Source organism: Ceratotherium simum, chromosome 22 (assembly GCF_057802395.1).
Source record: "Ceratotherium simum simum isolate JZ-2026a chromosome 22, ASM5780239v1, whole genome shotgun sequence".
Lineage (NCBI taxonomy): Eukaryota > Metazoa > Chordata > Mammalia > Perissodactyla > Rhinocerotidae > Ceratotherium > Ceratotherium simum.
Genome location: NC_141921.1, coordinates 7,699,159 through 7,714,616, shown reverse-complemented (window position 1 = coordinate 7,714,616; position 15,458 = coordinate 7,699,159). Strand labels below are relative to the sequence as shown.

The 15,458-nt window shown below is 36.9% G+C and overlaps 1 protein-coding gene across 6 annotated transcripts in view; it reads right to left on the bottom strand.

The window, feature by feature from the left end:
• The window catches only part of EPS15 (epidermal growth factor receptor pathway substrate 15), a 138,437-nt gene that overhangs the window by 33,483 nt on the left and 89,496 nt on the right, over window positions 1-15,458 (bottom strand). For all 6 annotated transcript variants that reach the window (XM_087445957.1, XM_087445955.1, XM_004438542.3 and 3 more), the window contains 2 exons: window positions 4,394-4,555; window positions 3,781-3,978 (listed from right to left, as the gene is read on the bottom strand). In XM_087445957.1, coding sequence (XP_087302083.1) covers window positions 3,781-3,978; window positions 4,394-4,555 — 360 coding nt within the window. The remainder of the gene's footprint in view (window positions 1-3,780; window positions 3,979-4,393; window positions 4,556-15,458) is intronic.

The following is a 15,458-nucleotide window of genomic DNA, read 5'->3' as shown; positions in this document are numbered from 1 at the left end:
TATATGTATATATTTTGATATGTCTGTGTGTGTATGTGTATACATAAATACACATGTGTAATAGAGACGTACACGCATATATATATAATTATACATACACACACATACATGCACATACAGTGGTGAAACAAGTGAAGTAATACTTACTCTTAACTATATATAATACACTCTGATGTTTCCTATTTTCTCTTATTTCTTTTTTTAAAAAAATTTTTATCATGACCATTAAATCAATTTCAATATCCACTACAACCTTGCAGTCTAAATTTTAAAACCTTAACACTAAAATAATACCCATCATAGAGATGAAGCAGTAACTGGAAATACTTGCCTATCAAATAGTTCTATTTAGGACAGTTTGTTCCTTAAAGTTATTTCTGAGACAATCAATAGAGATGAAGCAGTAACTGGAAATACTTGCCTATCAAATAGTTCTACTTCAGACAGTTTGTTTCTTAAAGTTATTTCTGAGACAATCAATAGTATCTTAAACAAAACTAGGATTTCTTGTGTCTGGCTCTCTCATGCAACTATCACTAAGCCCATGTTCTTCCTTAGTCTCTGCATAAACTTAAGAGGATATAGAAAAAAAAAATCATGCAACTAACACCAGCTCTTTGCAAATTGTGTAAGAGAAGTGCCAGGAATGCCAGGAACATTTGAATAAAAATAGTATGTAATGTATTCGCATAGAGTTAAGGTCAGAGGTTCTTTGCTTTTTTTTCTTGCTGCAAATACGACGTAAGAAGTAAAAATGAAGATTCAGCAAGTCAGAAAAATTTTCTTCGGTTATTCCTTTTTCCAAAAAAGCTATAGGTTAGCTTTAGAGAGCAATGAAAGTCTCGGGTTAATTTACAACTGGATTTTCATGTTTACAGACCCATGGGAATATACTGCCCTCTGTGGGAAAGACGCACAAGCCACTCAAACGTAAGAAATTGGTATATTTATTCTTAAGGTTTGGAGATCAGACACGAGGATATAATTCTTTCCACAGATATCAAATATATTCTAGCACACTTGGTAGTATAGTTTGTTGAGGCTATTTTCCTTACTCTCAAACACTGTTTTATTTTCTCAATGATAATTTATAATACCCAGAGTTCTTTCTACTTTTCTCATTTATACTCCTTCCTTTGGAAGAAGTCCCCTTTCAAAAAAAGTCAAAGAAAAGAAAACGAAAAGACAAGCCAGAGATTGGGAGAAATTATTTGGAAATCAAATATCTGATAAAGGACTTATACCCAGAATATATTTTTTAAAAACTCTTGTAATTTAATAATAATAAGACAACCCAATTTTTAAAAATGGGCAAAAGACTTAGGCATTTCATCCACAAGGATATACGCATGGCTAATAAGCACATGAAAAAATACTCAACATCACTAGTCATTAGGGAAATGCAAATCAAAAACGATATGAGGGGCCGGCCCGGTGGTATAGTGGTTAAGTTCACATGCTCTGCTTCGGCAGCTCAGGGTTCACAGGTTCAGATCCCGGGCATGGGCCTATACACCACTTATCAAGCCATGCTGTGGCAGGCGTCCCGCATATAAAGTAGAGGAAGATGGGCACGGATGTTAGCCCAGGACCAATCTTCCTCAGCAAAAAGAGGAGGATTGGCAACAGATGTTAGCTCAGGGGTAATCTTCCTCACCAATATCACTCTACAATGATATAAAAAGTGGTATCTCATACCACTTTATATCCACTAGAATGACTATAATCAAAAAGACAGACAATAAAAGTGTTGGTAAGAATGTGGAGAAACTGGAACCATCATATATTGCTAGTGGGAATGTAAAAAGGTACAGTCACTTTGGAAAACATTTTGGCAATTTAAAGTTTAAAAAAGTTAAACATAACCTTACAATATAACCAACTACGCCATACCCAAGAGAAATGAAAACATATGTCCACACAAAGAACTGTATATAAATGTTCATAGCAGCATTATTCATAATAACCAACAAGTAGAAAGACTCCAAATGCCCATTAACTGGTGAATAAACAAAATACTTTATAAACATACAATGTAATATAATGTTGATACATGCTACAAAATGGATGAGCCTCAAAACATTACCCTAAGTGAAAGAAACCACATGAGAAAGACTACCACATGAGAAAGTGTTTGATTTCATCTATATGAAATGCTCAGAAAAGGCAAATGTATAGAAGCAGAAAGCATATTAGTGGTTACCTAGGGGTAGGAGTGGGGACTGACTACAAAAGAGCACAAGGGATCTTTTGGGAGTGATGGAAAAGTTCCAAAAGTGGACTGTGATGTTTGAACAACTCTAAATTTACTAAAAATCACGAATTGTACCCTTAAAACATGTGAATTTTATAGTATGTAAATTATACTTCAAAAAATCAGTTTTTAAAAAAATTAAAAGAAGAAAACTATGTTAAAGAACATCCATTCATCTGGTAGCATTCCCACTAGGATAATTTCTTTTGGGTTATGTGTTTATTGAGTTTATTGAGCACCTACACTGGGACAAGAACTCTGCTAAATGATAGAGATAAAAAAAAAGGCTCAGTCTGCTGGGAGACAGACACATAAACAAATATATAGGGAAAAATGTTACTAGTGGTATAACAGAAGTATAGAGGCCAATAAAGGCAGGGTTCAACAAATGTCATAAAGAAATAAGAGGTTAAGCTACGTCTTACAAGATGAATGAGTAGGTAATTCATCTGCTAGACAAGGGTGGGGAAGGAAGCACATCGAGGGGAAGGACTTCATTATATATAATAATTAACAGAGAACACTAGACTAGGTTTGAGAAGATCTGGATTCCAGGCTGCAGCTCTTTTAAAGGCTATGTAACCACAGGCAAGTTACTTAACCTTCCTTGGCTTCTGTCTGTTCAAATTCAAAATGAAAGGAATGGACTACACAATCTCTATGCTTCTACCTAATCATCTTACTACCATTCTATAAAATATTATTCTCCATTTAGGGAAGCCTAGAAATAACAAAGCAAAGGATCTATCCTCTGGACCCACCACAACACTGCACATTTATCTGTATAAAGAACAATTTCCTAATTTAAAAAAGTAATCACAAAAGGGAAGACACTGGGTTATTATTTATTAAAAAAAGCATGACTTACTGAGCATTTATATACCAAATACTATGCAAAAATGTCTCACAGGTTTTGTCTCATTTAATCCTTACAGCAGCCCTAGGGGGTAGGGGTACTGTTAATGCTCCAGTTTTAAAGATGAAGAATCTGATACTAAGATAATTCAGGCAGTAAGTGGCAGAGCCAGCACTTTAACCTAAACTATCTAACCATGACTCCAATGATAATCATCAGATGTACAAAATGCATGATAGTTTTAACTCATGACCAATGACAAGAAACCTATTTGTAAAAAATGACTGAAAAAATGAATAATAAACTAGACAGAGGGAGAAGGAGCAAAAGTTGAGAAAGTATTATTTACTAAAAGGATATGTGGGGGCCAGCCCAGCGGCACAGCGGTTAAGTTTGCGCACTCTTCTTCGGTGGCCTGGGGTTTGCAAGTTCGATCCCAGGCACGGACCGACGCACTGCTTGTCAGGCCATGCTGTGGTGGCGTCCCATATAAAGTAGAGGAAGATGGGTTCAGATATTAGCCCAGGGCCAATCTTCCTCAGCAAAAAGAGGAGGATTGGCATCGGATATTAGCTCAGGGCTAATCTTCCTCACAAAAAAATAAATAAATAAAATAAAAGGATACGTGAGGGCCCATCTGAGTGTATTTCTCACTGACACAAAGACTTACTGAACTGATTTCCTGCTGTGAATCTTGCAGGTGCTGCTGAAGAGGTCCCAGCTGAGCCTTCCCTGACTCCACACTCTCCTCCAATTCTGCTGTTTCTTGCTGTAGGCGATTCAGCTCTTCCCTAGCTTTGGCCAGCTCTTCTTCATAAGTGGAGATCTGCGATTCTTGACTAGTTAATTCAGCTTTCAGGGATGAGATCTATAATACAGAGGTGAATTAGAAGAAAGGGAAATTAAAAAAAGAAATGTCATTAATATGTTCCATAATGCAATATGTTTATTAGTTTAGTTTACTATTTTAGTCTTTTTTGACGTATATTTTTGGTAGAAAAGGGCAATTAGGGGACAGATAGAGGAGAGTTGAAGGCATAGATATACCATACTTCCAGCTAAAATCTGGAAAAATAGGACATTAAGTGCCCTATGTCCCCTAAAGAGGGCCTGTAATTTCTGGATGAACCGTACTCATCTCCTTCATGTGCCCAAACTGTTGACCATATTGCCACCTAACAACAACAACAACAAGCAGCAGAGAACGTTTCCATCTTAAGATCTTAAGCCAGGAAAAGCAACTAAGGTATAGACACAGGCAGCAGTAAACGGCCAGACTTTACCAGCTGGGCCTCCTCAGCACATTTCTTTCTGACTTCCTTGAGCTGTTCCTCCAGCTGGGCTTTCTGCTCATCCAGTCCATCAAGGAGTTCCTGCACTTGCTGTTTCTGGGCCTGTAGTTTTTGCAGATTAGTATTCTCCCTTTGAACTTCATCTTGAAGATCCTGAAATATAAGAAAATTAACATATTTATTCTCTTTGGAGGCAGGGGAAGGTCAACAATTTTTAAAAGCCTATCTTAAGGGAAAATAAGGTCTTGTCTTATTAAGTCTATTGTGCTGGTGGACTGGAAGACTCGTAGCTTTAAACACAATCTCTACTTGAGGACTTCTTCCCTACGCTCCAGATTTAGAAATCCAATTTGCTTACTCACACCTGTCCTTCAGTGTCTGACTAGCTTCTCTAACATGTCAAAAACAGAACTCCTGGCATTTCCTCCCTAAATCCACTTTGTCCTCAATCTTCTCCCTCTCATTTTTTCTGGCCAAAAAATACTGCATCCTCTTTGACTCTTCTCTTCCTCTCACATCTCATCTCCAATCTGTCAAGCAAATCTTGCTGCATCTTCCTTCAAAATATATTCAACAATTGACCACTTTTTTCTTCAACCTTGGTCCAAGTCACTTTTCTCTCACTCCTGGACTGCTGCCTTCTCATGAGTTTCTGTGCTTCCACCCATGCTACCTTTCAGTTTATTTTCAGCACAGCAGCCACTGTTAAAAACCTATGTCAGATGATGCCATTCCTCTACTCAAAACTCTGCATTGACTCTCCATCTCCCTTACTGTAAACACCAAAGTCCTTACAGTGGCCCTACATGATCCCCTCTCCCAGCTTCTTTTCCTATTGCTCTCTCTCTTGCTCACTCTATTTCAGCCACACTGGTCTCACTGCTGCTCCTCAAACATGCCAGATATGCTCCCTTCTCAGGATCTTTCACTGATTATCCCCTCTTCCTAGAAAGTTCTTCTCCCAGGTTCCACACGGCTCAATCTCTCAACTTTTTCAAATCTTTGGTCAATTGTTACCTTCTCAGTGAGGCCTTCCTCACCACCACCAACCACCACCTCCCTCCCCTAATTCTCCTTCATATATAGCATATACTTTTATTTTCTAGAACAGCTTTGAGATAATTCACGTACCATAACATTCACACATTTATACGGTATACAATTCAATGGTTTTTAGAGAGCTGTGCAACCACCACCACAACAATTATAGAATATTTTCATCACCCCAAAAAGAAACTCCATATCCATTAGGAAGTCACTCCCTATTTCCCTCCCAATCACCCCAGATCTCGGCAACTACCAATCTACTTTCTATCTCTATAGCTTTGTCTGTTCGGGATATTTTATATAAATGGAATCACATAACGTGGTTTTTTGTGACTGGCTTCTTTGTGACTTAGCATGTTTTGAAGGTTTACCTGTGTTGGCATAAAATAATTATTTTAAACAGCTTTACTGAGGTATAAGTTACATAACATAAAATTTGCCCATTGTAAGTATACAATTCAATAAGCTTTAGTAAATCTACATCGTTGTGCAATCATCACCACAATCCAGATTTAGAACACTTCCATCACCTAAAAAGTTCCCTCAAGGGCCGGCCTGGTGGCATAGTAGTTAAGTTGACGCATTCTGCTTCAGTGGCATGGGGTTCACTGGTTCGGATCCTGGGCGCAGACCTACTCACCGCTCATCAAGCCATGCTGAGGCGGCATCCACACAGAAGAACTAGAAGGACCTACAACTAGGACACACAACTATGTACTGGGGCTTTGGGGAGAGAAAAAAAAAAAGAAGAAGATTGGCAATAGATGTTAGCTCAGGGCCAATCTTTAAAAAAAAAAAAAAAAAAAAAATTTCCCTCATACTTTTTGCAGTCAATCCTCATTCCCATTTCAAGCCCCAGGCAACCAGTGATCTGCTTTCTGTCACTATAGTTTTGCCTTCTGTAGAAATTTCACATAAATGGAATCATATAATATGTAGTCTACTGTACCTGGCTTCTTATACCTAGTATAATATTTTTGAGCTTCATCTGTGTTGTCGCATGTAAAAGTAGTCTGTTCCTTTTTATTGCTGAGTAGTATTCCATTGTATGGATACACATTTGATGGACATTTAGATTGTTCCCAGTTTTTGGCTACTATGAATAATAGAGCATATAATTTATTTATCTTGTTTATGGTCTATTTCCTTCCACTAGAATGTAAGCTCCATAAGTCCAGGGATATCTGTGAGTTTTGTTCAATGCTGTATTCCCAGTTCCCAGTATACAAGAGGTACCCTATAAATATTTAGTGAATGATGAATGATAACATAAAGATGTCAATTTTCTCCTAATTAATCTATACATTCCAATAAAAATTCTAGCAAGATTTTTCAAGGAGCGTGACAAGCTGATTCTAAAACATATTTGGATGAAAAACAAAAAAACACAGCATTATAAAATGTTAATGGACTTACCCTACTAGATATCATGAATTATTGGAAAGCTAAAATAATTAAGACAGTTTGGTGTTGATGCAAGGATAGACAAATAGATCAAAGGAACAGAAAAGAGAATTTAGACACAGATCTAGGCACACAGAAAAAATGATGGAAAGACATGACATTAAAATTAACTAGAGGAAAAGAGAACTAACTATTCAGTAAATGATGCTAGGAAAACCCATATGGCAAAAAGAAAAAAAAAATTAAAGTAAGTTTCTAAATCATATGAAACAGAAAAATAAATTCCAGGTAAATTACAGACCTAAACATGAAAGACAAAACTTTAAGATGTATAGAAGAAAATACAGATCTCAGTGTAAGAAAGAATTTCTTAGAACAAAAAAACATAAATGATTTTGAAAATGCTATATTTATTTATTCATCTATGTGCCAGACCTTATGCTTAACAATAAAGGCTACAGAGATTTTTTTTTTTAATGCAATGGGAAATCTCTGTACCTTCTGCATAATTTTGCTCTCAACCTAAAACTGCTCTAAAAAATAAAGTCTATTTTAAAAAAATACAAAGGAGACCCTAGGAGATAGATGAAAACAGCCATTGCCATTATCGTTACCACTACGAAACACAGCAACCAAGATGGTCTGACTCACTTATCCTCTGGCAATTGAGGTTTCTCATCTGAACCACAGAAAATCATTTCAGTGACTATTTTCCCATTCTCCGAAGAATGGTACATTACTAGCACCACTGTAGATGCAGAGTAGAGAGATTCATTCATTATATATAAATGATTCCATATAAAGACTTAATTCTCTCAAGGAACCACAAGTGAGAAAGATAACTCTAAGGCATGTGTCGGCAGGAGGTGTGCAGAGATCTCAAGGAGGGTGAAGTAAAATCGTGAACACAAATTTCTAAAAATAACAATATCTTTTTAATAACATACCTATTCAAAGACCCCAATAATCATTCATCAGAATAAGAATCTAAGAACAATGGAAGAAAAACTTATCAGAAGAAGGTCTCTGAATTATTGCATGATTTAGACAAGACAGCATCATCATCATAATAGCAAACACTTTCAATAGCGCTTACAATGTGTTAGGTACTGTCCCAGGCTCTTTACATATATTAACTCAATTATAATCCATAGGACAGATCTATGAGATAGGTACTATTGTTACTCACATTTTACAGATGAGAAAACTGAGGTACAGATGGGCAAGTAACTTGTCCAAAGTTATAGTCAGCAAGCGATGGATTCAAACCAGGTTCTGATTCCAGAGTTTGAGCTCTAAAACACTATGCTGTATACTGTCTGTAAACTAAATGTCTCACACGTGTGCCACCATTTTTCAAATATATGTAGATGCTTCTGTGACTAAATAAAACAATGAACAATGCCTAGAATAACTGCTTTTTATCTTGTATTTTCTCAACTGATTAATCTAAAAGTACAACTACTATCATGCTGCTTTCTTTAAAAAATTCCTTTAGAGGCCAACACAATGGAGGATCATGAAAGACTCTTCTTGGGCTAACATTCCATGAGTCTACGTAATTACAGATTCATAATGGTGAGCTCCACTAGTACTTTATCATTAATTTACCGGCATGCCTAACTTTGTTTATACTGTTAACTGATTCATACTCAAAATGGAGATATAGCTTTATTTTTTTTATTTTTTTTTAAAGATTTTATTTATTTATTTTTTCCCTCAAAGCCCCAGTACATAGTTGTATGTCATAGCTGCACATCCTTTTAGTTGCTGTATGTGGGACGCGGCCTCAGCATGGCCAGAGAAGCGGTGTGTCGGTGCGCACCCGGGATCCGAACCCGGGCCACCAGCAGCGGAGCGCACACACCCAACCGCTAAGCCACGGGGCCGGCCCAAAGAGATATAGCTTTAGATATGTACCTAGCACTGGCTCTCAATAAATACGTGCTAGTTTTCACTTTCCCTCCCTTGTTTCATAACTGGTTTTTCTGCCTTTGTTTCTTCCTATTCCAAATGTCCAACTTCCTTAAAAAATAATTCATTGCAAAGGAAATTTCTTGAATCACTCTGCTATTTCAAAAACATATGATGGTTCCCTCTTATCTGCAGGATAAAGTAAAACTGGCTACAAGACATTAAAACTTTCAAATCTGGGCCCCTTCCTCTTCTACCACCTTCCTTTCCTCATATTCACCTGTGCCTCAGCCTCAACAGACACTCTTCTTTCTCCAATAGACCATATATTTCAATGTCCCTGTGCCTTTCCTAAGCGATTTCCTCTGCCTGGAAGGCTCTTCTACACCATCATTATCTGGAATCTCACTACTCATTCTTCAAGGTCCAGCCAAATTTCATCTCCTCTGACCCACCTGGAGCTTCCTTTACTGGTTTTATAGCTCTTTACTTTGCTGTGCTCTCACAGCAGTTTGTACCTAACCTCTGTTACCACACTAACTACACTGTATTATAGCTACCCCCCTAAATAATAAACTGCTGAAGGACAGAGCCAATGCCTTATCTTTCTTTGAGGTTCCACAACCTAGTATAATGCCTAGCACATTCCAGACAATCAATTAAGCCATGATTTGCAACTATCACAAGGATTCTAGTATCTGGGAGAAACTTGGGAGATGTGCCTGAGGTTGACAGAAAGAAAGGACTTTACTGTCTTTCAATATACACTGAAAGGCTTCGCTCTGTATTTAAACTATAGCTAAATATTAATATTAGCCTCAAACTGACCTATGATAAATGCTTTTTGTTAAATTAAAATAATACCTAAATTTCTATACTGATTCAATATTTTTATAGTCTAGAGACCAAGATTGATCTGACATTTCAAATTTCCATTATATGGGCCAGCCCCAGTGGCCTAGTGGTTGAAGTTTGGAGCACTCCACTTCATCGGCCTGGGTTCGGTTCCCAGGTGTGGACCTATACCACTTATCTGTCAGCGGCCATGCTGTGGCGGCAGCTCACACACAAAAAGAGGAAGATTGGCAATGGATGTTAGCTCAGGTGCACCTTCCTCAGCAAAAAAAAAAAAAAAAAATTCCACCATATGGAAATAATTTTTACTGCATTAGTACATCACTGTGGCATGTACCTTTCTTGCGTTTTTGAGCTTATATATTTGTTTTTTTACATTATATTATGTGCTATTCTTACTCTTCACGAAGGCAAAACAACAGCTTCACTTTAAAATAGTAGCTTGAAAAAGCACAGTGGTTAATAATTTTTACTGCATTAGTACATCCCTGTGGCATGTACCTTTCTTGCGTTTTTGAGCTTATATATTTGTTTTTTTACATTATATTATGTGCTATTCTTACTCTTCACGAAGGCAAAACAACAGCTTCACTTTAAAATAGTAGCTTGAAAAAGCACAGTGGTTTGAAAAATTCTTATAATTCAATTTTAAAATATTTTAAAAGAATGTCACCTGCAGATCTAAAGTAATTAATTTTATTACTTTGGAAATATAATCCATTATAAATACCTTACTTTGTTGATAAAATTATTATAGAGTTTATATATAATGATATGCTGGCCCAAAAACCATTTTTTTTTTTAAGAATCCTGGGAAAAAATTTTTTCCCTTTCCTTTTAATTAAAAATATTCGGGGGGGGGGGGGACAGGAAAAATATCTGTTACCTCTTTCTATCTTCAAATATTCTAATCTAATTTCCTACCCTCTCTCAAACCCCAAAGAAAAATCTTGGACTTGAGGTCTCTAATCATATCTAGTCTTTATAATTAGATGCAATTTTGATGCCTCTGCTTTTACTGTAAATTCAATTAAGAAAAATAAAATTTACCTTAAAAGGGTCACATAATATAAGAAAATGTCTAGGACATAATGCTAATTTTTAAAAGCTGAATACAAAGGTGTATACAGTATGATCACAAATAAATATAAAGCCATTTATGTATATTCATAAAAATATAGCAAAATGTTAAAAACAGCTCTCCCTAGAATTGTGAAATCATGGAGTTTTCTCTTTTTATACTTTTCTATATTTTACGGGATCACTAATGGACTCATTAGTACTACAATCAGAAAATGTCACGTTTGGGCCGGCCCCGTGGCTTTGCGGTTAAGTGCACGCGCTCCGCTGTTGGCGGCACAGGTTCAGATCCCGGGCGTGCACCAACGCACTGCTTCTCCGGCCATGCTGAGGCCGAGTCCCACATACAGCAACTGGAAAGATGTGCAACTATGACATACAACTATCTACTGGGGCTTTGGGGAAAAAACAAAGCAGGAGGACTGGCAACAGATGTTAGCTCAAGCCGGTCTTCCTCAGCAAAAAGAGGAGGATTAGCATGGATGTCAGCTCAGGGCTTACATCCTCACAAAAAAAAAAAAAAAAAGAAAATGTCATGTTTGCAGTTTTTCAAGAATCACATATCTCTGGTGGATTCATACCAATATAAAAATATACTGATATGACTTAATTTTTATGTAAGAACTACCAATAGTAGGATTTCCTTTAATAAACTGAACCATTTTTCAAAACTAGTATTTGTAGTGAGCCACTTCAAACACACTGAAGATAGGTTTATGCAAGAAGAAAGGGAATAAACAAGCCAATATAATATTTACTCATTCTTGCCCTTTCTCTTCCAAAGAGCAAACACATTCACTCAAATTTCCCAACCTCACTTTTTAGCTACAGTAAAAATCCACACAGTAACACAAAAGTACAGGCCTTTAAGAGAAAGGCTACTGAGAAAATGCCCCATATTAGTGATATATTTTAAGCTGAATAGACATCCATATTAAAATTAATTATAATTAATGTTTCCCCATATCTATGTCTAAATAAGAGAAAAGAGATTCTCTAAAAAATTCCAATACTAATCTATATACAAAAGGGTCTTCTTTTTCAGTAAGCAGACTTAAAATTATTGAACTACACAAAATCAAAATGAACAGATATAAACACATGCACTAACAAGAATAAGAATCAAATTTCACTGCAAAATTACTTGTAAGGCTACCACCACTGCAACGCAATTTCCACATCAATATTGGTATCCAGATATAATTGGCTATTTTATTTTGGTACAGGTTTACTTATCCTGAGACTAAGTGAAGGCAACAGATGCACATCTCCCTCCCTGGCCCCCCACGGCCCCACCCGTGATTAGGGCAGTGGCAGGTTCTCCCAGCAAACAATGTCTTCTACTAAAATAGGATAATTTTCTTTTATCCTTAAGGTAACCCTTTGGGAAAATCCTCTCCTGAATCACTGCACGACCTCAGCACTACCAAATGCCATACCATCAGGTGAGTGACTAAAGGTGTTTGCAGGTGCCTTCCTAGTTATGCTCTATTTTCATGATTGTACTGTATTTGCCCACCTGTGCCATCAACAGCAAAAGAAAGGAGGATAGCAGCAATGAGAGAATGGTAAGGATGAAGTGAACAAGACTACTGTAACACAGTGCCAAGGTTTGTTTTAGAAAAATACCAAAGCAAGCCACATCCAAGGTTCCTTGTTTAGGAATGAAGGGATCCTTGAGCTGGGATCTTGGCTTTATTTAAAAAGAAACTTTAAGGAAAATGCCCTGTTTTCTAGAAATCACACAAATTACTGAAAATGATAAACTCATCCTCATCCTGCCACACTTCATGAAGTGCTAGGTGGGTAGCAGAAATAAAATTTAAACAAATACATAAAAACTCTTAGCTATATTAAATAGTAAAATAATTCGTTTTAGGAACCCAAGGCAGTTGTACAACTGAAGAAGTTAAGCATTAAACCTATGAAATATTAGCAACATGAATACATTTGCATTTGTTTCATACAAAATACAGAGTAAAAAATAAGCAAAAAAAGGACACTAATTCATGAATAAAATACTTAAAAACAAATATCAAAGCATATATACAGACATATACTAGTATATCTATACATGAAGAATTCTTAAAGAGAACAAGGGGAATTTTAAGTATTTTGGTAATCTTATAGAAAATGTTAATCATTTAATTGATTAAAAAAATCTCTATAGACTAATCCAAAACTAGAAATAATCAGGTACATTTATTATGTTGGCCTAATTTTCAAAATGGGAGTTATAGGCATATTCTTAATATAAAAAAAGTATCACCTACAGAGCAAGATGTTTAAGTCAAAGAACAGAAAGAGAGTCTATTAAACTAGGGTGGGTGTTAGAAAACCTCACTAACAACCTGCCTTTAGTTTCCAGTCATATGCTTCGCAGCATGTTCTAAGAACATTACCGCTAGGAAAAGAATGTTGAGCTCATGTATCTAATTTTATTTCCACCCAAAATAAGTCATCCCTCTCATCTAAGAAAAAAAACAACTGAGTGAATTAAAATGTAAAAAAACATGGACAATTACTATGAATTACTGAATCTTACTGATAAAGTATAAATAATTGGGAGTTTCTTTTGCATGAGGGCAGCTTGAACAATATGGAGAAGGCTGACTCTTCATGACATCTACTGAGCTCCCAGTCCTTTCTGCCTGTGGTTTCTGGATGTGTCTTGTCCTATTTTTAATTTCATGCACAAAATTGAAGTTTAATTATTTCTATTGTCAACAGCTTCTTTAAATTTACCTCTATCTAACAATATATTACCAAATATAGTGAAAGATATCATCTAAGGTACAATTTCTAAGCTAAGGAGCTCACAACACAGGCCTCAAGATATTGGAATCTATATACATACACACTAAACTAGTACAATAAGGTAACATACTGGACACACCATATAAGTGTATACACACTCCTCTGGGATTTCCAACACAGGAAAGACTAGTGTAGACTGAAGGGACAGAGAAGGGAAATTTTTTTTTTTTTTTAAATGTTTGTCATGGAAATTGTTTTTTGTTTTGTTTTTGAGGAAGATTGGCCCTGAACTAACATCTGTTGCCAATCTTCCTCCTATTTTTCCTTTTTTCCCCCGCAAAGCCCCAGTAGATAGTTGTACATCATAGCTGTACATGCTTCTAGTTGCTCTATGTGGGACGCTGCCTCAGCACGGCTTAATGAGCGGCGCATAGGTCCACGCCCAGGATCTGAACCAGCAAACCCCAGGCCGCCGAAGCGGAATGCGCAAACCCAACCGCTATGCCACCAGGCCAGCCCCAGAAGGGAAAGTGTTAGAGAAGTGGTGCGATTTGAGCTGAGGTTTAAGGCCTGGGTAGAACTCACATGAGCAGGGAGGTAAGGAACATTCTAGATTACAACAACAAAAGGTATAAGGGTGGGAATAAGAAAGAGAATGTGTTTGGCACACAGTTCAGAGGCAATCAAAAAATAAAGTAGTACAATAGGAGGGTTTGTATCTCATCTTCTTTTCTACCTCCAATATACCCATGAGGTATGAGATCCTTCCATCATTAACAGTGGCAGTGGGTAGCAGTAAGGATTTTCACATCTGAGAGTCATGATACTAAAAATGGTTTAGGAAGAAAGGGAAGAAGAGGATGGGATAAGCATTCATAACCTGACTTTAAACTTTTTGATGTTAGGTGATAAGGTGACAGTAGTGAGAAAGAAAAACACTGACAGAAATAGGAAAGTTCAATTATCAACAAGATCAGATTCATTTTAGACATACTGATTTTGAAATGATAAAAATCAAAATGCCTAACTGGAGATGTGAGACTGGCACTCAGGAGAGTCGAAGGCTTGAAAAATATTTGGGAGTCATCAGCAAATGGATGACAGAGGGTACGGAAAAGGAGGAGGTGAGGAAGGGAGACAGTACGGCAGTCAGTCCCTGGCAAAGGCAACAGAAACAGAGAGTCAGAGAGGCAGGAGAATATCTAGAAGAGCGCCATCCAAGAAAGCAGTAATCAATGCAGGAAGGACCAATGGATTTGGCCTTGCGATTATTGCTAGTCCTGGGGAGAAATATTAAAGCAAAGTGGCATGGTAAACAGCAGATTAAATAGGGTTACTGAAAGGATAGGAAGGGGAAAAACGGCCACACAAAGCAAAAAAAAAAAAAAAAAGAGAGAGAGAGAGAAATAGGTTGGTAGCTAAAGTGGCAGCAATAGCAAAAAAAAAAAAAGAGCATTTTCAAATTGGTGAGCCCTATGTGCAGATAGCCCTGAGTCAAGACAGAAGGCAGAGAAGAAGGAGCTTGACCAGGAAGGGAGGGTAAAAAGGAGATGACAGTAGGCTATAGAAAACTACTACCAATCAGAACATTTACTGAACTCTTACGTGGTGCCAATCACTCTGTGAGGCACTTTACCTGCAGTATTTCATTCTGTTCTTATAGCAACCTTAAGTGTTTGGTATTTCTATTATCCCATGTTACAGACAAGAAAACTAATGTGCAGAGTGGTTAAATTACTTACTTAGGATCACAAACCTAGGAAGAGCCAGAACCAGGAACTGAATTCAAGTTTGTCTGATATCAAGTTGTTCCTATAAACTCCTATGCAACACTGAAGAAAGCATACATATGAGGATGAATTCCTAAATATTTCTTGACTTCTCAGAAGAAAAATTTTAATAAAATGGTACACAGGCAGTTTAAGGTAGGAAAGAATGTGTGTCTACCTTTTCCCTTGAACAACAACAAAAAAGCCCAAGCCATAAACATTTGAGATAG